Source organism: Giraffa tippelskirchi, chromosome 6, assembly GCF_054371585.1.
Source record: "Giraffa tippelskirchi isolate mGirTip1 chromosome 6, T2T-mGirTip1v1.2.pri, whole genome shotgun sequence".
Lineage (NCBI taxonomy): Eukaryota > Metazoa > Chordata > Mammalia > Artiodactyla > Giraffidae > Giraffa > Giraffa tippelskirchi.
In genome coordinates, this window is record NC_137280.1 from 83,877,749 (window position 1) to 83,901,264 (window position 23,516).

Consider the following 23,516-nt stretch of genomic DNA (forward strand, 5'->3'; position numbering starts at 1 on the left):
TCACTCTGTAGCCCCAGGCAGGTGGTTTCACTTCTCTGAGTCTCCCCATCCTACCCTGATCAGGTTCTGGTGAAAAGTCGTCATTATATCGGCTGTATACAGCAGATGCTCAATCCATATTCATCAAAAACTGAATGGCCCTCCTCACTCATGTCACTTCCCCCTCTGGACCATGACCTACGGTTCCGCTGGAGCCTGGCCCTTACAGGGTGCTCTGGCAAAGTGAGCTCGAGGGAGGTCCTGACTAGCCACTTTCCCTTGCAGGCCACAGCTGGGCCCTGCTCTCTGCAGGGTCCCTCTATCGGTACCAGGGGCAGATGTCCTCAGGCAGGTGTGGAGTTCAGGCCCGGGAGACCACTAGGCTAGGATGGGATGGGCTCACCTTGACCCCCACATCCGGCCTGGAATCCCCAGGGCCCTGGTGTCCACTTCCCATGTTGTGATACGAGTGTCCACCCGCCACACACAACAGGCAGCAAGTGGGTGGGTTCCTGCTTTATTTGGAACTGGCAAGGACCCCTCTCCTGGCTGCTCCACACCCACCCGGGGCCTGGAGAGAGCCGAGGGCAGGGGAGGGGTGTACCGCAGGAAATCAGGGGACCAGAGGAAGCTCCAAGCTCCCCCAGCTCCAATCAGCGAGAAAGCAGACCTGCCCTCGCCTGCCGTCTGGCCCTACTCTCTGCCCGAACAGTCTGGGTGGGGTGCAGTGGTTTGGGCCCCAGTCCACTCAGCCCAACTCAGCTTCGGCTCCTTGAACTCCAAGAGGCGCCACTGTACAGGGCTTCTTGGATGGCGTGGAAGTGGCGGCCACACGATGGCCAAAATTGAGGGGTCCGGTGGCAGGCAGGGCTGTCACCCGCAGTCTGAAGGGGCCACGGGTGGCCACCAGTGTGGGGGACTCCGAGCCACCTGGTCAAGGGGGCCGGAGCCAGGCCAGGGAGGCAGGGGCGGTGGGGGTGGGTGTATGGCTTGGGCGACGAGGCCAGGCAGGGCCTGCAGGGAGGTGCCCAACGCATCCAGGCGACTTTCGAGGGCAGCCAGGCGGGCCTCAAGCTCCTCATGCTGGGCGTGCAGCTCCGACATGAGGTCGTACATGACATTCTGGGTCTGCTGGACAGAGAGGCAAGAGAGAGAGGAGAAACCAGGTGAGAGAGGGGAGGGATGGACACAGAGACAGCAGGCAGCCCCGGTTGGGTGGTGACCCACTGATTGGACCTAAGTGAGGGACAGCTAAAGGGCACTACCGGCCCAGCCGAAGGTCTCTCGGGTGGACCCCAGGGAGCGGTGGGAGACAGGTGCGGCGAGACACAGGTCTTGGATGCCAGACTAGGGGCCAGCAGTCCAGGGGAAGGTCAAGGGGGGTCCTGGGGCCCAGTGGGTATGACCAGAGTTGCCCTGAGGGGATGAACTAGCCACGTGGTGCATAAAATGAGAGGGTGGTCTTGGGTGATTCTGGACTGACGTTGCTCCAGGTTGGGAACACGGTCGAGGGGGAGGAGGCTAGGTTGTGAACTGTTCCCGGCTTCCCACATTAAGCTGGGGAGGGGAGGGGGGTCTTGGGGAAGAGGTGACCGCCCCAAGGATCTGACTCCATCACAGACCAGGGGACACGACTGCCACAACAGTCACTGTTACAGCAGGTGGTGGGGTGTCCCTGCCACCTCGACTGCTTCTCACAACCCAGCAAGCAGGGGTGTCCAGATAGATGAGCCGGGGAGTTGTAGGGGGAGGCGGGACACACACGGACAGCCCTCGGTGCAGATGTCACTGTAGCCACCAGGTGGCGCTAGACGATGGTTCCATTCTCAGCCCAGCTCCCTGCAGACTAGACCCTCCTGCCCCCTCATCCACCCGCCCTCCGGAGGCGATCCGCAGCTCACCACCCATTCTGGGCCTCAGGTTTGTGTCACCGCACCCTCCCTCGCCATGCTCTCGCTCTGTGGGAGGGAGACTGGTCATCCACACCACCGCTCCTTCTTACCGCATTGTACCCACAGCCTCTCAGCCCGGAATCTTTACCTGGGCCGGGCCTTCCACCCTTTCCTGTTACTGGTAAGCAAATCCCATCCCAGGGTGAACAAATGCCTCTGCGGCCCTCCTAGGGCCACAGACTCTCATCCCAGCCTGCCTCAAGGGACCACATAATCCCCAAGGCCAGGGAGTAACATCTGGAGGCATCCAGCCCTTGGATTGGAGAAGGAAATGGCAACCCATTCAGGTATTCTTGCCTGGAGAATTCTGTGGACAGAGGAGGCTGGCAGGCTGCAGTCTGTGGAGTCACAAAGAATTGGACACGACTTAGCAACTGAACAAACAGCCGCTGGATGGTTCTTTTTGGCCCTCTCTGAGGTTTAAGTTTTTATTAGAACATATATTTTGTTTTCGTTGGAAAGATACAAATTAAATCAGCAACCTTGGAAAGCATTAAAATTTAATATTGGAAAACATTTTAACCTCGTTAAATTTTTTTAAAAAAAATTAGAAACCATATCATCCAATTCAGTGAAAGACTTACTTCAAAGAAGCCTTCCTTAAATGTATTTTGAGAGGAGCATACTGCTGTAATTACAGGTTTAAATAACTTTTAGCAATTCACATTTTAATCATCTATACTCATGAAATAAGTATGACAATGGATAATCCAGACTATAATATACCTGAGTTTTTCAAAGACATTTAATATGTATTTGGAGCTGGTATCTCATTAGCATCACATTAGTTGGCCAAGGACTTGTGCATGCTCTTAGGATTATGCTCTTTCTACTACCAACTGAATTATTTCTTCAGGCTTCTAGAATGTTTTTTCCTCTGTAATATTCCCTTCCAAATTAAGTTTATGTAGGTTAGTATTAAGTTAAATTGCACTCTTTTTTTATTTTGACCATACTGCATGGCTTGTGTGATCTCAGTTCTCTGACCAGGGATTGAATCTGGAGCTACAGCAGTGAAAGCCTGGAATCCTAACCACTAGGCTCCTAGGGAACTCCCTTAAATTGCATTCTCTTGCTAATGACGAAGAGAGTGAGTCCAAAATGTGATGAGTATGACTAGTAAAATAGAAGAGGAGTTCACATTTTCTAAGGATAATATTAAATTAGGCTCAGATCTATTAATTGATTAGGAGATGGAGCCAATTAGCAAAGTTCACACGTGAACTATTTGTGAAAGGGCAGATGGGAGTTGAGAAGGGTGTGACAAATATTCTAAGAGCTTGCCCAACTGAAGTTGAGTCAGTTGACATATCTTATAATGGATGAATAGAAAGCAAGAAATAGGATGGGACCTGACATTAGAACTAACAAACAGATCCATTTCTAACACAAACTGATCTTACAGAGCTCTGGCAATTAATTTTAATCTCCTGAAAGATATTTAATTGCTATACAAATAAGCCTTCTCCTGAGGCTATAATTTGAATTTGTGTGTGATGAGAGCTTTCAAGCTCTGCTCTCGTTTATTTAGTCACCAAGTCATGTCTGACTCTTTGCGACTGCATGGACTATAGTCCCCCAGGCTCCTCTGTCCATGGGATTCTCCAGGCAAGAATGCTAGAGTGGGTATCCATTTCCTTCTTCGGGGGATCTTCCCGACCCAGGTATTAAACCTGTGTCTCCTGCATTGGCAGGTGGATTCTTTTACCACTGAGCCGCTTGGGAAGTCTGTAATTTGAACTTATATTCATAGCAAAAGAAATTTGTTTTTCTATTAAACTTTAGAGGCTGTATGTAGCTGACATTTCTAAATATGAAAGTACTACTTCACCAATTTAGCCCACTAATTACATATTCTTATTAGAGCTATTAATTAAAAGTGTAAAATAGCCACCAACATTCCAAAGTAAAGATTTTACACACAGATGTAGATTTCTGGCATCTCCCTAACAACTGGAGCCTCTGGTCAAAGTGGACCCTTGAAGACAGGGTTCATATTCCACAGTGGCTGCTCCCTGCCCTGCATCCCTGGCCTGTACCATGGGCACCAGCACTGTTCCTCCCTCCCTGGCAGGAGCTGGGCCTGGTTCTTTACTGAACACCCCTCCTCCTCCCCCTCCTCCTCCTCCTCCTCTGCCAGTCTTCCCTGGTGGCTCAGACGGTAAAGAACCTTCCTGCAATGCAGGAGACCCAGGTTAGATCCCTGGGTTGGGAAGATCCCCTGGAGAAGGGAATGGCAACCCACTCCAGTATTGTTGCCTGGAGAATCCCATGGACAGAGGAGCCTGGCAGGCTACACTCAGTCCATGGGGTCACAAAAGAGTCGGACATGACTAAGCAATTAACATCCCTCACCCTCCCCTGAAGGCCCAACCATCCCCTTCTGGCCCCTGGGGCTGCCCCACCATGCCCTGCTCTCCTCACCTTGGCCAGGTCTGCGAGTGTATTGGTCTGGTCATTCAGCTTTCCTTGCTCAATCTTCACGCTCCGGAGCCTGGGGGACAGGTGGGCAGGTGGGGTTGTGCAGAGGCTGCAGTGGGGTCAGGGGTCTTCCATGCAACTCACCCCACCCAGAGTGACCTTGTGGGGTATGCAGTTAGGGGATGAGAGGCAAGCTGGAGGTCCCCTTGCAGCCATCCCCTCCTGGCATGCAGGGGGCAGCAGAGCCTGGGGGATGGTTCAGCACACATGCACTAACCCCCAGGGAAGAGACTTACTTCTGCGCTCTGGTGGGACCCGGCGGAGCAGAGAGAAACCACAAGGCAAGTTTAACCTCAGCACAGCTGGGTGGCCCGTACCCAACCCGGCCCACCCCCCACGTGCGCCACCCCCCACGTGCGCCACCCCAGGGCCAGACTGGGGGCCCTAGACGGCAGAGGGGCAACCGCCCTTGCTCTTGGGTGAGGTCCAGCCTCTGAGGGGGTGGTACCAGCCCTCAGGGATGCCTCCTCCCTCTGCTTCCTCTCTCCAGCATGCCCTCCCAGCAAACGCAGCTGCCTTCAGCCCTGCAGCCGCACTGTATGCCAGCCTGTACCAAGCTCCTGGCCCCGGAGATGGTGTTTAGTCCAGAAAACTGTGCCCACACATTTCTTGAGGGGGAAACCGAGGCTCAGAGGGGGCAAAGCCAGTGCCTCCTAGCCTCCTACCAGGACTTGAACCTGCACTGCCACTCAGCCTCTGAGACCTTGGCCCTATGGACAGCTCCCTATGCAGGTGTGGGGGTTTGTCCTCACTCCTTCTCTCCGCCCCTTCTGTAGCTAAGCCAGCCCAGGGAGACCATTTCAGGCAGGACTCTTTTTTTCCTCTTCACTGGTCCAAACTCAACCCCTGCACATCCAACATGTGACAGACACTTGGAGAGGACCCTTGTGTCCCACCCATCCTGGGTGTGGTCAAGACCCCTAGGAGGACCCACTTCTCAGTCTGGAGAAGTAGAGGCAGATACAGGCAACTCCAACACTGGAAGTCTGGGGGTGCCCTAGAGAGGAAACGGAGCCACGGACATGTCTGCCCTGGGGAAGTCATTCTTGGCATCTCTGGAAACTTTCTGTTGCAGGTTGAATGGTGTCCCCACAAAAGACATACTGAAGTCCTAACCTCCAGCACCTCACAATGTGACTGTTTGGAAATGGAATCTTTACAGATTTAATCAGGTTAAGATAACTGGTATACTGGTATCCTTATAAAAGGGGGGAAATTTGGACACACACACAGGAAGGGAGAATGATGTGAAGACACAGGGAGAACATATGAAGATGGAGGATCGGAGCAATGCTTCTACGAGCCAAGGAGCGCCTGGGGCTGCCAACAGCTAGGAGAGATGCCTACGACAGTTCCCCTAATGTCCTCAGAGGGAGAATGGTCCTGCCAACACCTTGACTGTGGACTTCTGGCCTCCAGAGTGGTGAGATCACAAATTCTGTTTTAAACCACCCAGCTTGTGGTACTTTGTTAACGTAGCCCTAGGAAATGTGTACACTGTATGCTGTGTCCTCAAGTCTGTCCCCTCTGAGACCATTTCTTCCTTTTCACTGGCTGCTCATACTACACTCCCATCGTGGGGACTCTCCAGCTCAAGAAGATGCGATGGCGCCCTCATACCTGCAGGTAGTACCTCTTGTCTGCTGGGCACCGTGCTCATTCCCACCTCCCACCTTTGTCCAAACTGTGCACACTCCTTGGTATGCATGCACACCTCTTGGTTTCCTACCCAAATCCCATCCATCCTTCAGGCCCTAGTTCAATGTGCTTGATTTCATCAGCTGTTCTTATAAGGCCACTGTTTTGGGGGGCAGGGTGAAGGGGGACCTAAAGGTGAGATAGCCCTGCCCCAGAGCAAAAGAACACAGGTACCTCACAGAGAAGGTGCCTTCTCCACTGACCTAACTGTCCTCAATTCCTACCGTCCAACTTCTCCCAAAGAACTTTCAGGGATATCCCTTAGAGCAAGGTCCAGAGCAGAGACATGTCTGTGCCCCCTATGCCTGGCACACCAGCTGGTTGAGGGAATTCTTGTGGAATAACCAAATGAACATATTGAGGGTATCAACAACAATACCAGTTCCCATTTTCAGAAAATACTATGTGGTAGGCAGGCGCAGGCAAGTCATCTGGTTACCCCAATTGTGTTTGATCCACACTCCATTCCTGGAGAAGACGGATGTCACCACTGTTTCCACTTTACAGATAAGAAAATGAAGTTTGAAGTAGCATAGTCAGTTAGGTGGCAGAGACCAGACTGGGACCCTGTGGTCAGTAAACAACCTTTGAAGGGTCAACAAGGAGGGCTGTAGGGTCTTGTGAGGAAATAGGACAAACACCTGGGCACAGTGATGCCAAGTAAGTGGGGTACCAGTTTCTTTCCTTGCTTCGTAGGTGATAATGGAAGCAGAGGTTGGGGGTACCATGTGTTACTGAATACTTGCTCTGTGCCATGAACTATGCCAGGCATTTTTGCATATCACTCCATTTAGACCTCCCCACAGTCTTGTGAAGTAGAGATTGTTATCATGAGAAATTAATTCAGTCATAACAGTAAACACAATAAATGTAAATGGATTAAACTCTAGCTAAAAAACAAGGATGGTACAGTAAATACAATAAATGTTAATGGACTAAAGTCTCTAGTTAAAAGACAAGGATGATATGGGCTCAAGAAGACTTCTAGGGCAATGAATCTGTTCATTATCTTGACTGTGGTGATAGTTTCATGGGTGTACACATATGCTAATACTGATCAAACTGTGCACTCTAAATAGCTGCAGTTGACTGTATGTTGATTATACTTTAATAAAGCTATTCTTTAAAAAGAGGCAAAATGATTAAACAGCATTTAAAAAATTAAAGCTAGCTAGCTGAGCTTCCTCGCTCATGGCCTGGTCTTCTGTGGCCACACTCTGCTACCCTGCAGTGCCCCAGTAGCTGACCACACTACCATACCCTGGAGTCTCCCCACAACAAGCTGCCTGACTCTGCTGCTCACACAGGGGTCAGCAGTGTCGCCTCCCATCCCTGTTCCTTACGGCTGACTTGATTGCCTTCCTGTTGTACTAGTTCAGACCTTAACATTGTTTTCCTCACTCTCTGATTCATCAGCTCCTGAGTGTGGTTGAGGAGTTCTTAGGGCAAGAATCCATCTGATTTTCCTAGGGAAGCCCAATTGTGAATGAGGTTTTCCAGAATGTAAGAGCTGGGAATGCATAGGCTTATTCCGAAAAGTGCCTAAAAATGCTTGAAAATTTTAAATCAGGTACTGTGTGACTCAACTCTAATTTATTGTTGAGTGCTGGATCCCATAGAATTTGGACCTGTTTAAATTCTAGACTGCTCACTGTCCCATACCTCCTAGTGAACACTGAAATGTGACTCGTCTGAATAAAAACAGGTTGTAAGTGTAAAATACCCACCAGACTGCAAAGATTTAGTATCAAAAACTTTCTAAAATATTAATGATTTTTATATTAATCACATATTAGTAAGTGATAATGATTTTTATATATTAGGTTGAATAAATATATTAAAAAATTAATTTCACTTATTTCTTTTCACCTTTTTAAAATGTGGGTACTAGAAAATTTTAAACTATGTATGTTACTCACATAGTATTTCTTGTGGACAGTGATTGGTATATTATGGTTTATAGGCCAAGTTCTGGGCAGCTATTTGTTTTAGAAAACAAAGTTTTATTGGAGCATAGTTACGCCCATTCACCTTGCTGCCTTCCTGCTACAACAACATAGTTGAGTAGTTGCAACAGAGACATTTTGGCTCACAAAACCTGAAATAATTAATATCTGGTCCTTTACGGAAAAAGTCTGCCAACTCTGGCTGAACAGTGGATTCACCTGAGGAACTTAAACTTGAGCTCAGGCTGTATCCCAGACTCTACTGTAACTGGCATTTGGTATGGCCTATGGGATTTTAAAAAGCACCCCCTAGGTGACTCCAGTGAGCAGTCAACATGAGAACTACTTGATTAAATAATTCTCAGGAAAAAGGGACAACAGAGAAAATTAAGTAATCTCTAATTACCCCACATGATCATACAAATCAGGCCACAGATTTAATTCTGAGCTTCCTGGAAGCCAAAGCAAAAAGGGGAAATTGCTTTAGTGTCCAAGGGGAAAGGCACTTTGGCTATCCCAGAGAACAAAATATGCTTCCTGCCACTTATGTTGGGTGGTCTGCATAATTTATCAGAGGTGATTGCCCTGGAAAAATGCTGGTCCCACTATCCCGCCCAGCACAGAAGCTGTAGGCCCCAACCAACTGACCACCCAGAACGGGAATGGTCATGATGTATGTAGCCACGATGAGCTGTCTGGCCTAGTCTGCAGCCTCCTCCCCGTGAGCCAGGGCTGCCTCTGTGCCAGGTGGACACAGAAACGCGAGTGGGAAAGGTGCTGGACTTACTGATGGATGGCTTGGAGGAACTTACGCTGGTGTTTCCGAACCCGGGCCTGGTCTGGCTTTTTCACCAGCCTGGTGTGTTTGTAGATGAGCCACGTCTCCCTGAGAACGTTAGCAGCGGCGTTTTTTACCTGAGGCCAAAGAAAGAACAATTCCTTGCTGCTGCTGCTGCTGCTCAGTTACTCAGTCGTGTCCGACTCTTTGTGACCCCACAGACTCTAGCCCACCAGGCTACTCTGTCCATGGGATTTTTCAGGCAAGAATATTGGAGTGGGTTGCCATTTCCTCCTCCAGGGGATCTTCCCGACCCAGGGATCAAACCTACATCTACTGCATTGACAGGTGGATTCTTTACCACTGAGCCACCTGGGAAGCCTCGAGTAGGCAAAAAACTATGGAAGGCTCTGGAAACTTCTGGGAACTTCCAGAAACTCCCAGAAACTGGAATGGAAGTGTCCCTCTGGGGTCCTGGGACTGTAAGGCAGGGCCATGTTTACCCAGCCACATCTGTACTCTGTGTGTGTGTGCATGCATGCGTGCCTAACAAACATCACTCACCACAGGCCAGACCCTTTCTATACATCTTGCTAATGTTAACTCGGTGAATCTACACATGGTGGTATCTCTCTCACTTTATATGTGAGGAAACAGGCACAGAGAGACTCACCTGCTGAGGTCATAGAGCTTATGTCGCACCTGGCTGCCTGGTGATGAAGCCCCTGCCTCTGGTTGAGTGGCCCATGGCTGCGCTGTGACTGAGCACAGAAGTGGACACCTGTGGCCATAGCCACGACTCTGTGCATGGCTCAAAGGTGTTCACCTGGTGGTGCAGCTCAGGGCACTCTGGGAATACAGGCAGCATGGTGTGACCCGCGGGCAAACGTGCAGAAATAAGGTGTGGAGAGTCAGCCTTGAGGACCAGGAGGTGAAATGGCTGTGATGGGGCTGGTGTCCTTACCCGCTTGGTGAGCTGAGTGTCCATCATGAAGTTGTGCACGTGTTTCTCTGCCTTGGTGAGCTCCAGCTTCCGGGCCACCACAGCCACCACGAGTGCCGTGCAGCCAGCCCCCTACATGAAGAAGGTGAGGGGGCATGTCAGAATCCACCTCATATGGGTTGCAAGTAGGACACCCTCCCTCCTCCAGGAAGCCTTCCTGGTTCCCCCCTCACCTTTGCCCTCCAAACCTGCTGGGTTGGAAATCTCATCTGAGTTCACTGACTCTAACCCCACCTTGCTTAACACCACTGAATGTCCAGGGAGTTTGTGCCATACATTAGTTCATTTGATTCCCAACAACCCCAGGAGGCAGGACCACTCTTATCCATCTTGGGCAGAGGGGAAAAGTGAGGCTCAAAGATAAGAAAAAGGAAAAGAAGCAGGCAGGATCTGCATGTACATTTGGGGCTGATGCCCATGGAGGTGGGAGGATGGGAAGAATTTCCATCCAGGCTTTGGGTCTATATGATGGAGACAGAGACCCAGCTGACATGTTGCTGACCAGTAATGTGGCTAACTGGTAGGGTCAGAAGGGTGGTGAGAAAGAAGATCAGGTCAGCTGACCATGGTGGGGCATTTTCAGGACAGAAGAGGCAAAGTATAGGTCCCAGGATGTGGGGAAGTAAAAGGAGGGGTCGTCTCCCCTGTGATGGGGCTCCCTGCTCTTAGCAACCACCCTCCCCAGTATGTCCTGAATGGCAGCCAGTGCCCCAATGAGGGACGGAGGCCAGAGAGGACTTGCTTATCCACTTGGTGACCACTTGAGAGACAGAAGGGCAGGAGGGAGGACCCAAGGAGGAGGGCAAGGCTGCCGGGCAGGAGTAGGGGGGACAGTGAAAAGTGATGGAGGAGGGAGAGAAAGGGGGCATTTGGCCATTGAGAATTGGGATCCTGGGAACACAGGACATCCAGCTGTCATCAGCCCAGGAGTGGCCAGGGAGCAGGTGGCTGTGGGTGCTGCATACAGGATGGAAGGAAGGAAGAGACCGAAACCCAGCCCCTGGGACCAGGGGAGTGGCTAGTTTTTCTTACAGATGGAAGCAAACATTTATGGGGAAGGGTGGGCACAAAGTCACCCCTTGAGGAGATCCCATCATGCATTTCTGGCCAGGATATGGGTCTGGGGAGGACTCAGGAGTCTATGTTCAAGAAAAGCCCTGTCTAAAACATTCTCTGACATAAATCGTACCAATGTTTTCTTAGGTCAGTCTCCCAAAGCAATAGAAATAAAAATAAACAAATGGGAACTAGTCAAACTTACAAGCTTTTGCACAGCAAAGGAAACCACACACACACACACAAGGAAGAGACAACATACGGAATGGGAGAAAATATTTGCAAATGATATAACAGACGAGGGCTTAATTTCCAAAATACACTAACAGCTCATACAACAACAAAAAACAAACAGCCCAGTTGAAAAATGAGCAGAACACATTAATAGATACTTCTCCAAAGAAGACATACAGATGGCCAATAGGCAAATGAAAAGATGCTCAACATCAGCAACTGTGAGAGAAATGCAAATCAAAACTATAATGAGGTACCTCCTCACATCTGTCAGAATGACCACCGTTAAAAAGTCTACAAATAACAAATACTGGAAAGGGTGTGGAGAAAAGGAAACCCTCCTACACTGTTGATAGCAATGTACGTTGGTTCAGTCACTACAGAAAACAGTGTGGAGGTTCCTCAGAAAATGAAAAATGGAATTACCATACAATCCAGCAATCCTACTCCTGGGCATATACCCAGACAAAACTACAGTTCACAAAGGTACACGCACCCCTATATTCAAAGTAGCACTATTCACAATAGCTAAGAAATGGAAACGATCTAAATATCCACTGACAGATGAATGGATAAAGAGGATGTGGTACATATATACGATGGAATACTACTCAGCTATAAAAAAGAATAAAATAATGCCTCTTGCAGCAACATGGGTGAAACTAGACATTATCATACTAAGTGAAGTGAGTAAAAAACAGAAAGACAAATACCATATGGTATCATTTATATGTGGAATCTAAAACGTGGCACAAATGAACCTATCTACAGAACAGAAACAAACTCACAGACATAGAGAACAAACTTGTGGTTGTCAGCAGGGAGAGGGAAGTGAAAGGGATGGAGTGAAAGTGTGGAATTAGCAGATATAAACTATTACATATAGAATGGATAAACAACAAGGCCCTACTAATATAGCACAGGAGACTATATTCGGTATCCTGTGATAAACCATAATGGGAAAGAATATTTAATAAAAAGAATGTTTTATGTGTATAACTGGGTCATTTGCTATCAGCAGAGATTGGCACAACATTGTAAATCAACTGTACTTCAATAAAAACTTAAAAACAAAAATCCCTGTCAACTGGGGCAAAGAACATATTGGGAACCTCCATGTGGAATAATATGCAGCCAGGAAAAAGGTGGGCTGATGGCCAATGTGCCAGACAATAGCACAGATGCTGCATCCAGCAAAAGACTCTGAGTTTAGAGGAGGCCATGCTGGGATTCCTTGAGGTTCAAGGATGAGCAAATGTGTGTTTTATAACATATTGGAAGGGGGTGGGCTGTGGAACAGTGACAGGGAGGAGACACACTTGGACAAGGACAGAAGAGGAGACAATAACAGAATAAGAAACAGAAAGTGGCTTGAAAGCCCAAGGTGTGGCTTCATGCGATACCTGGCTCTGTGGTAACAGAAAAGCAAGAAATATTCCTGGGTATAAACACTCCTGCATTTGCTGGAGGCGAGGGCCAGGAGTGAGCTGCAGGCTAAATACCAAACTAACTTTCTGGAAGGAGGCTCATCCCAGTGGAGAGAACATGGCTTTTCTGTTTCACTGTGGGTGATAAGTCATCTTATCTGAATACTTTGGTTTTTTTATTTGTAAAGTTCATTTGAGGTCTTCCCTGGTGGCTCAGTAGTCAAGAACTCGCCTGCCAGTGCAGGAGAGGTGGGTTTGATCCCTGCATCAGGAAGATCCTCTGGAGAAGGGAATGGCTACCCACTCCAGTATTCTTGTCTGGAGAACTCTATGGACAGAGGAGCCTGGCAGGCTATAGTCCATGGGGCCGCAAAGAGTTGGACATGACTGAGAGACTGACATTCTCACTTTTCTTCATAGCAGTGGTTCCAGGGGGGAGTTCCTGATAAGGCTCAAGACTGTGTGCAGGCCTGCATTCTTTTAACCTGGCCTCAGGTGGTCTCTGGATGAGCTTCTGTGGTTCTTGTGGTTATCACACTGACCTTCTCTCTGGAATGAAGACTGCTTCACCAAGTATTTCATCATCTTCCATTGGTTGGAGGTTTTAGTTCTGTAGAAGAGCTCAAAGATACCATTATGTGTATCCCTGAGGCAGAACCGGGACTCTGCCCCAAGGCTGCACTGTGGTTCCCTGGCTGCTCCTCTCCTGTCTCTGTAGCCCCTCCCCTGATCAGCAACTATTTGAAAGGTTTCTGTGCCCACAGGGTCCTGCTCAATTTCAATTTGTGAAAAAAATAACACAAACAAGCCAAAGGAAGCCAACCTAATTCCCCCCATGGTCCTCCCTGGGCCACTTATTTTCCTTTGTAGAGAAATGCATTTGTCCTTACAAAAGTCCGTCATCATCCCCAGCATGGTTTCCTTTCCTCCCGCAGAAGTAGGGGCTGTGTCTCCATTGGGTCCACTCGGCCCCGTTCACTGTCTCATGTTGTCACCATCTCCCCAGGCCCATGGCTCTCTCCTCTCTTCGCCCCTCATCTCTTTCTTTTTGGACACAAGCTGGGGGTACACATCCTCCTCTGGCCCCCATTGGGTCCTTGCTTCTACAGGCTAAGCTGACCCAGCCCTCTCTTAGTTAAAAGGCATTATGCATGTTTCTTTATGTTATTTTACAATCTACTCTAGCACCCCACCCCCAATAAATTAACTTTGTTGTTGTTGTTTAGTTGCTCAGTTGTGTCTGACTCTTTGCAACCCCGTGAACTGTGGCTCACCAGGCTCCTCTGGCCGTGGAATTCTCCAGGCAAGAATACTGCAGTGGGTAGCCATTCCCTTCTCCAGGGAACCTTCCTGATCCAGAGATCAAACCCGGGTCTCCTGCATTGCAGGCAGATTCTTTATCGCCTGAACCACCAGGGAAAACTCCACCCTGGAACCATTGCTATGAAACCCTTCACCAAATCCTCCCGGGTTGGGACACACAGTTTTGAGGGGCACAAGCCTGCTGTGTCCCCTTTTGTCTGCCAAAGCAATAAAGCTATTCTTTTATATTTCACCCCAAACTCTATCTCCAAGATTTGATTTGAAATCAGTACACAGAGGCCAAGTTTCCGGCATCAAAATGAACATGTTAACTGGGGGCTAGGGATAGGCATTCCCTACCATATGTCAAACAAGTCATAACTCAAAACATGGAAAAGCACTTATGGATATCAAAGAAGCTTGGAAAGAAGGTTCCAGAAGGAAAGGATGGGCAGGGAACCTAATGATCGAATCATGGTAAAGACAAGTCACCAGACGTCAAAAGTTGCCCACACAAGCAGATGGACTTAGGAAGACTTTAGGGAAGACGGGGTGCTGCCTGGGCCCACAGAGTCACATGAGATAAACTTTACACCTGAGGGGCTCAGTGGGATGCTCAGCACACCCTGACAGTTAGGCGAGGATGGGGAACTGGGTTGTGATGGCAGGGGTCAGGGGGTATTGACTTGGTATCTGAGGCATAATGGCTTTAGGCATTTCACAAAAATGAAAGGACTGAGTCCTTGCAAGAAGCAGAGGGAATGGGCACTGGTTACAGCCAGGGAAACCAAGGCACAGAAGCATCAAGCCCTTTGCCCTGGATCCAAGGGCCGTGAGTTAAGTGGGCTGTGGGGCATAAAGAGGCAACGGCGACTCTTGGTTCAGAGTGGACCACAGCATCTGGCCTGGCGGGCATAGAAGAAGCTGTATGACTGAGGCTGGAAGAACCCAAGAAGAGATGTCCCCTGGAAGCCTAAAGGGGTGGATTTCATGTCGCATCAAAGGGAAGAGGGCAGTGGAAGGCTGACACAGGGAGGAACTCTGAGCAGGCCCAGCTCGAAATGGGGTGAGCTCCCGTCAGTGGGGACATGCAGGGGCCCTTGCCCTTACCATGATGCCAGTGAGCAGGCACACACCCTTCCCGCAGTAGGTGTGGGGCACCATGTCACCATAGCCGATGGAGAGGAAGGTGATGGAGATGAGCCACATGGCCCCCAGGAAGTTGCTGGTCACTTCCTGCTTGTCGTGGTACCTGAAGGGGAGCCAGGGAGGGCCTAGTCAGTTCACACTGGTCCCTCTGCCTTCATTACACCCCCAGGGGCAGTGCCAGGAAGGCAGGGCCCTGGGTCCACCTGGCTGCATGGGGGCCTTGATTGCAGGAAGCTGACCACTCTGGAGGCTCAAAGTGTCCAAAGCATTGCTATAGGGCAGTGTGGGTCAATGGTTAGTACCAAGGACAGCCCCATGGTCCTCCTGAGGATACCACAGGGCAGAAGGCACCCATACCCTCCTCCCCAGAATCCCTTCCAACACCCTCCTTTCACCTGACCGCCAAGTTGCTCATTATGGGGCAGTAAGGGGTCCAGGTGAGGGAGCTTCCACATGTGTCCACGCATAAGCACACGATCCCCGTCCCAAAGACAGACACACAGACAGATGCAAACACGGGTGGCCATGGGCACCAGAAGCGGCAGGAAGTAGAGGCAAGGATTCAAGTCAGACACCAGGAAGAACTTCCCTAATCAGCAAGGCCCTGAGGAGGGAGGAGGACTCCACGGGGAGACAGAAGTCTGGAGGAGCAAGCCCTGGGGAAGAGAGTCCTAGGACAGTCAACACGTGCAGGGCAGTTGCTCCAACTTCAGGCCTGAGAATCTTCTGGTGTTAGGTGTGAAAGGCGGCAGCATGTTTAGCTCTGGGGAGAGACGCGGGACTCAACTTTTGTTATTCAAGAGGACAGATTCCAAGGCCTCGCAAAGGGACATGATTTGCTCCAGTCAAAGCCAAGCCCGAGACCCTGGCCGTACAGGCTATGAACTGGTGGTATCTATGGTCATCCCAGGCTGACCATAGAGGCTGAGGGACTGGTGCTCTGGATCTGGGGGTGGTTCAAAGCTTTGCTCCAGCCCAGTCCCCTGCCTGCAAAACCCCTCCAGCTCAGGGAGGTCAGGAAGCCCTTCCCAGATGACCCCTCTCCTTTTGGGGCACAGAGGCCGGGCAGGGGGAGCTGGTGGGGAGGGCTGTTCCAGGCAGATGGGGCTGGGGTCAGGGGCTCAAGATAAGGAGATGGAGACTTCCCTGGAGGTCCAGTGGTTAGGACTCTGAGCTTCCAATGCTTGGTGCACAGGTTCAATCCCTGTTCAGGGAACTAAGATCCCACATGCCATGGGGTGTGACCAAAAAAAAAGACCAGGAGGAGATGGAAACCCAAAAGGTGGGACGGAGGGATGGAGGCCTTTCTGCTCAGCCTGGGCTTCCAGGCTGCCTGCTGGGTGAAGGGCACCAGGGACCAAGCCTCATCTTTCACTGTGGCACCTGAGCCTGAAGCTGCACCAGCTTCCACTTCTCCAGAGACCAGCACCCCACACCCAGGAGGCAGGAGGAGCTGGGAACCTATCAGCTATCAGCCATGGGCACGGAGGCTCCAGGCCCAGCTGGAGCTCTGGTGGGGGCTACAGGGTCACCCTGAACCAGGGAGTGGGGGGCATGCAGGAGGTGGGGTGGGACAGAGCCACGGCGGTGGAGTGAGGCAGGCGAGGGGGCGTCAAGCGGTGTTACAGGGCTCAGAATTTAGGATTGGCTGCCCCTTGGCCTTGCCCCATTCCCCGCCCTCACCAGGTGCCCCTGCAGTGACCCAGCCTGGACCTCAGCGATGCCTGACGCGGGGCACCCTCTCCCACTCCCCAGCCATCAGCCCTCAGGTCTGTGGGAACTGGCACAGAGGCACATCAGGGGAATAAGGAGCCCTCATGTGATCCTCAGCCTTGGTGACGAGAAGAGCTGGGCCCTCTCTCCCAGGAGCCCCACATCAGGCGGAGGCGGGGTGGGGGAGGGGACAACTGAAGGGGTGAGGATTGGGGTTCTGGGGACAGGTCCGGCCCAGGGACCTCCCAGGAAGCCCAGTGCCAGCACCACCCATTACAGCCCCTACCCAGCTCATCAAGAGGCAACAGAGACCCCCCTCCCAGACAAGGCATTTCCCTGCCCTGAGAGATCCAGGGGGACCCTTCCCTCTCCATGAAGCCCCAGGGGGTTTCTGGAGAGAAGCAGAAATTGGGCCCTCAGGGTGTCCCTTTAGCTCCTCAGAGCCTCAGTGTTCTCATCTGTAAGTTGGCTGGATGGCCCTGCACCTTCCAAGGCCATTCAGAAGAAACCCCCGTATGGGGGGTCTTAAAAGCTGGGACTGTGCTCACTCATCCCAGGCCCACTGAAGAAGCTGTCCCTGCCCCCTGGGGCCAGCTGCCTCAACAAGGCACCAGAGCTAAACTCTTCTTCCCTCTACTCCCTTCTGCTGCCCCCTCCTTGGTGGCAAGGACCCCAGGGATGCCCAGGGCACCGGGCCCGAGAGTGACCCAGACCCACCGGCATGGTGGCACTGGGGCAAGCTCTCCCCTTGGCCCATGGGCTCTGGGCAGGTCCCAGACACCTGCCTCCCCTTTGCGCTCCCTCCCCTGGTGGCAGCTGATCTTAAATTCCTGGCGGGCAGGACAGCTGGCAGCTTCGCACACATAGCTCGGCTGAGGGCAGGACTCACATGTTTTCCCTACAGTCCGGCAGGGTGGGCAGAGGGGAAAAGGAGAGCAGGTTAAATTGTGGGGGATGCAGGTGGATGGAGGGGGTCCCTGTTCCTGCTGCCTCCACCACCCTGGGCCAGAGATGGGGCCAGTGGAGGGGCCCCTGGAGGGAGGGGAAGCGGAAAGAGGGATGGGGTCCTAGAGGGGTGAGGGTCAGGGTATGAGTTGGGGGTGGCTGGGGACACAGAGTTGGAGTCCCAGGCATGAGGAAGTTGCATGTGAGAGACAGTCACTGAGGCCAGGAACTTGGGGGAGGGGTCAGCAGGATCAGGGGTCACCGGGATGGAGCCATGGGTGGGTATGGGGTTCAGCAGGGTCAGAAGTCATAGAGTCAGAGTGATGGCTGGGGGAGCCCTGGGGTCACTAAAATCGTGGGTGGGCCTGAGGGTCATGGGGGGTCAGGGCCCAGGGGATCAGGGGCGCACCTCTCGCAGACCCGCACGGTCCAGGCAGCAATGATCCAGGAGGAGATGCTGAAGACGAGGAGCACAGTGCCCGGGCAGATGGTCATGAGCGTCTTCATGACGAAGCGCGTGTTGAAGGTGATCTTGTTGAGGGCACCGATGCTGCGGCTGGAGGCGTCCGTGAAGATCTTGCTGTGCAGCAGCATGACGCGGCCCAGCAGGTAGAGACGCAGGAACATGGGCACAGACAGCAGCACGTCCACGTCGGCCTCGGCCGCTGACGGCGTGTATGTGAAGGCCATCCGTGCTGTCCATGTGAAGCGGTAGTGGCCGGGCACCGGGTGGATGGCGCACACGGCCAGCTCCAGGGAGATGAGGAACACGCGCTCGCACGTCATGGCGATGCGCCAGTCGTCTGCCCCGTTGTCCACCATGAATAGCTGCAGAGATCAGGTGGGCAGGACGCAGTGGGTGTTGGACACGTGCCCAGGCCATGGAGGGAGATCCCAGTCCCAAACTGCATCAGCTTTTACAACAAACATGGCCTCACAGCCGAAACCCCCTAGTTCTCAGGGTCGGCCACAATTCAAGCTAAACAGGGCACAGGTGTTCCCCCAAAAGTCAAACACAGAGTTACCAATGACCCAGCCCTCCCATTCCTAGGTATATACGCAAGAGAGATGAGAACAGTTGTTCAAACACATCCTTGTGTGCGTGCAATCACACTGTTCACAGGCGCCCAAAGTAGACACTACCCAACGTCCATCCATGGATGGAGAGAGAAACAGAATGTGGTCCTTCCACACGTGGAACATGTCTCGGCCATGAAGAGGAGAGAAGCACTGGCATGTGCTACTCCCTGAAGACATAATGCCGAGGAAAAGCAGGCAGTCACAAAAGGCCGCCGGCCAGGCTCAAGGAGGCAATGCTGCCGCCTCAGTAGGCCTGGAAGGTGGGGCGTTGAGCCAATGAGGATCATTCTCCAACCTTCACACCCAGTGGAATTTGCCTGGGCAGGTCTGAGACAAGTTTAGGACCTGTCACTTCTCTCCTTTCACATTTTCCAGCTTTGGGGAGGAGAATGTCTATCCTATGCTAGTCCCACCACTGTACTTTAGAAGCACACAACTTATCTGGTTCACAGCTGGAGGAAAATTTTGTCTCCAGAGGAACTGTACCTCAAGTCTCACCCATGTCTGTTTTAGATGATACTTAGCCTGCCAATCCAGGAGATGCAAGAGACGCAGGTTTGATCCCGGGGTCGGGAAGATCCCCTGGAGTAGGAAACAGCAACCCACTCCAGTATTCTTGCTGGGATAATCCCATGGACAGAGGATCCTTGTGGGCTATACAGTCCATGGGGTTGCAGAGAGTCAGACACAACTGAGTAACAGAACACACACGTTTAAATATAATCTTTCTTTCTTTTTTCTTTTGGCTGCACTTCACAGTACATGGGATCTTACTTCTCTGACCTGGGATCGAACCTGGGCCCCTGAAGTGAAAGTGTGGATTCTTAACCACTGGACCACTGGAGAAGTCCCTGCTGCTGCTGCTGCTGCTAAGTCGCTTCAGTTGTGTCCGACTCTGTGCGACCCCATAGACAGCAGCCCACCAGGCTCCCCCATCCCTGGGATTCTCCAGGCAAGAGTACTGGAGTGGGGTGCCATCGCCTTCTCCGGCGAAGACCCTAGGTGATATTTAAAGGAGATTTTGGACTTTGAGTTGATGCTGGAATGGGTTAAGACTTTGGGGGCTGCTGAGATTGATGCATTTTGCATGGGAGAAGGACATGGATTTGGGAGGTGGGCCAGAGGGTGGAGAGTTATGGACTGAACTTTGTCCACTCAATATTCAACTGCTAAGGCCCTAGCCTCCAATATGACTGTATTTGGAAATAGGACCTTTAAAGATATAATGAAGATTAAATGAGGTCATGGGATGGAGCTCCCATCCTACAGGACTGGTGTCCTTATAAGAAGGGTTTATATGAGGGGTATATGCGCATAGAGCAAAGGCCATGTGAGGTCACAATGAGAAGACAGCAGCCTGCAAGTCAAGGAGAGAGCCTCAGGAGAAACCAACCCTGCCAGCTCCTGACCTTGGCCTTCCAACCTCCAGAGTTGTGAGAGAATACGCGTGTGTGTTAGTCACTCAGTCATGTCTGACTCTTTATGACCCTGTGGACTGCAGCCCGCCAGGCTCCTCTGTCCATGGGATTTCCCAGGCAAGTATACTGGAGTGGGTTGCCATTTCCTTCTCCAGGGGATCTTCCCAACCCAGGGATCGAACCCAGGTGTCCTGCATTGCAGGTGGATTCTTTACTGTCTAAGCCATCAGGGAAGCCCCGTGAGAAAATATACTTCTGTTGTTTAAGACACTCAGCTGTGGTGCTGCAAACATACAGCGCTTCATCCTTTTTTTGTTTCGCTGAATAGTATGCCATTGTATGGACGGACCACCGTTTGTTTACCCATACATCAGTCAATGGACATTTGGGTGGTTTCCATTTTTAGGCAATTGTGAATAATGCTGCTCTGAACACATGGGTACACGTTTTTGTGTGGATGTAGTTGCTGTTTCTCCTGGGTGTGTAACTAGGGGTGGAATTGCTGGGTCATATGGTAACTCCATGTTTAACTGTTCGAGGAACTGCCAGACTTCTGTTCCCAGCTGTCCCTTTAGAACTGCTTCCTTTACTTCAAGGGTCATCGTCCTCCTACCCCAACCCCTAGCCAGACTGAGGACCCCTCTGGGTGTCTGCTGACAGGTCTGCATACAGTACAACCTAGGTAGGATTTTCCTACGCTCATCTCTTGCCAGGTTGTGGCTCCTTGAGGTCAGGGGTCAAAAGCTAGAGTCAGGGGTCAAAAGCTAGAGTCAGGAGCCAGATCTGACCTCCTTTGGTGTCCCCAGGCCCTGGTGCTGGCCTGGTGCTGTGGTAACACCTGCCTTACAAGCCCTGAACTTGGCTCTCCAGGCACCTGACCAGGTTTTGATCAACTCCTGAAATAGGAGAATCCTTGGCACATGAGAAATCTTTCAAACAGAGGTCCAGTGGACTAGGAAAAGGAGGCTGGTGCTACAAACACTGGACTCCATGGCTGCAAAACCTCAGAAGACCCCAGGGCTGCAAACACAATCCACGTGCACCTCAGAACCCCAGCCCATTGCCTGCTCCCTCACTGTTCATCTTCTTTACCAAATTATCGATGGAAATTAAAATGATGATATGCGTTCCAGGAAATTTAGAGTGATCTAACCAATGTGTTTCCATGAAGATCTTTTTTTTTTCCTTCTATAAAGTGGCTATTGATCCTTCTATGTTTTAGAGGGTTCCCAGGTCCTGGGGGCTTCCCAGCTGGCACTAGTGGTAAAGAACCCACCTGCCAATGCAGGAGATGCAAGAGATGCGGGTTCAATCCCTGGGTTGGGAAGATCCCCTGGAGGAGGAAATGGCAACCCACTCCAGTATTCTTGCCTGGAGAATCCCATGGACAGAGGAGCCTGGCAGGCTACAGTCCGAAGGGTCAAAAAGAGTCGGACACAACAGAACGTGCAGGCATGGAGGTGGCTGGTGAGGGGGCTCTGGGGTGCAGGGAGGGGAGCTGTCCTAACCCCACTGAGCACTGACCTGGATCTCTCGGGCATGGTAGAGGATGACCAGGCCCAGCAGGATGACCGTAGAGAGGCTGATGAGGCATTTGAGTGCAAATGAGTACAGGGACTCCTGGGCAAAGAGAGAGCAGAAGGCAGGACAGACACTGTGGAGGTGGGCAGCCCTCCTGACCCCCCCACCTGGTCACTTTGCTCGGGAAGTGAAGCTCCGGTCCTTACTCTTAGGCTTGGGCTCACAGCAAGGTGGCACTCCAGTTTATAAGGCCAGGCCTCACATGGGCACAGCACTTCATAGTTTATAAAACCAGGCCTTGAGCAGATGCAGCACTTTACAGTTTACAGGCTGACTTGGCTCTCATCTCCCTCTGTCCTGGCATCCACATGGGGACCCACAACCAGGCTCATAACCTGGCCCAGCGTGCCCTCAAAAGGGGCAAAATTCTTTCCCTGCTCCTCAAAACAGCTCTTCTCTGGTGCTCCCCTGTCTCCTCCTGGCCTGACCCGGAAGCAGCCCCCTTCCCACCTTCAGCAAAAGTGCAGCCCCGTGGTGCAAGGCAGAGGGAAGGGGCTGGAGAATTTGGGCCCCACCTGAGGCCTTCCTGCTGCCCCCAGAGGGTGGAAACAACAGGAGACCCTGGGTGCCCCCACTTCCCACCTCCAGGGTCCCCTCAGCCTCCCCCGCTCACCTCTCCTAGGGCCGATGTGGTCCCAGACCCTGTGCCCAAGGGGGTCTCGGGGAGCCAAGTGGGACCAGCAGGGCCTCCCCGGGGTGCCAGAGGGAAGGGCCATGCCTACCTTGGTGTAGACCCCCCAGGACAGCTCCGTCTCTGTCACCATGACAACGATGCCGAACATGCCAAAGATTAGGGCATAGTCACTGAGGCGCTTCCGCTTCTCAAAGAGCACCCGCCGGTGGCCCAGGCGGTGGCCAACGCTGGGGGGCTTCCCTGAGCGCCTCTGTCTGACCGCCTCATCTTCTTCCTCATCTTCCTCCTCTTCCTGGTCCTGGGGCTGCCCCCGGGGGCTGCCAGACGAGGGCTGCGACGGCTCGCTCTTGGCCACCACCACCTGGATGCCTGGGCCATTTGGAGGCTGCGGGGGGTGGCTGGCCTCGGGGTCCAGAGGATCTCGGCCCAAGGCACCCAGCCCACCACCTAGTGGCCGTCCCTCGCAGCCACTGTGTCTGTGGCTGTTCATGACTATGTGGGTGCTGGCTTTGGGCTTGCTGCCGGCCGCCTGGGGCCTGGCATGGCTCGGCAACTGGGCTCCCGCGCTGACCTGCAGGGCACAGGGAACGTGGTCATGTCAGAGCCTGAACAACTGACCAGATGGCTAGGGACCCCCACCCCAGAACACCCTGAGGCTGGAGAGGTCATGAACCCATCTCAGCTGACATGTGGACTGACTGACCACCCCAGAAATCAAGCCAACCTATGCCTCTCCTCGGCTCAAAACCTCCACACAGGACTTCCCTGGGGGTCCAGTGGTTAAGAATCTGCCTCTCAATGCAGGGGATGTGGGTTCGATCCCTGGTCGGGGAAACAAAGATCCCATACACTGCAGGGCAACTAAGCCTGCACGCTATGACTACAGAACCTACGCACTCTGAAGCCCACATGTCACAACTAGAAAGAAGTCTGTGGCCCACAACGAGGAGCCCATATGCCGCAACTAAGACCCAATGCAGCTAAAAATAAGTAAATAAATATAAAACAAAAACAAACCTCCCAGTGGCTCTCCAGCGCTATTGCATAAAAACTCCTCACTGTGGCCAGGAGGCCTCTATCGTCTGGCTCCTACCCATCTTATCCTTCTCACTTTCCCAGAGTCACTCCCTTTCAGCCACA

At 51.9% G+C, this 23,516-nt stretch overlaps 1 protein-coding gene across 8 annotated transcripts in view; it reads right to left on the reverse strand.

Moving 5' to 3' along the window:
• Positions 1-480: 480 nt before the first annotated feature.
• KCNN1 (potassium calcium-activated channel subfamily N member 1) overlaps positions 481-23,516 on the reverse strand; it is a 28,744-nt gene continuing 5,708 nt past the window's right edge. Inside the window, exons 2-11 of one of the 8 annotated variants that reach the window (XM_081496427.1) lie at positions 22,465-22,947; positions 21,686-21,781; positions 18,073-18,491; positions 17,608-17,616; positions 14,967-15,108; positions 9,799-9,909; positions 8,844-8,971; positions 4,649-4,657; positions 4,356-4,425; positions 481-1,107 (exon numbers count right to left, since the gene is read on the reverse strand). In XM_081496427.1, coding sequence (XP_081352553.1) covers positions 853-1,107; positions 4,356-4,425; positions 4,649-4,657; positions 8,844-8,971; positions 9,799-9,909; positions 14,967-15,108; positions 17,608-17,616; positions 18,073-18,491; positions 21,686-21,781; positions 22,465-22,947 — 1,722 coding nt within the window. In that variant the 3' untranslated portion in view covers positions 481-852. Of the gene's footprint in view, positions 1,111-4,355; positions 4,512-4,648; positions 4,658-8,843; positions 8,972-9,798; positions 9,910-14,966; positions 15,109-17,607; positions 17,617-18,072; positions 18,492-21,685; positions 21,782-22,464; positions 22,948-23,516 lie in introns of all 8 variants that reach the window. The other 7 variants (XR_014055624.1, XR_014055623.1, XR_014055621.1 and 4 more) reach the window with 7 other exon arrangements.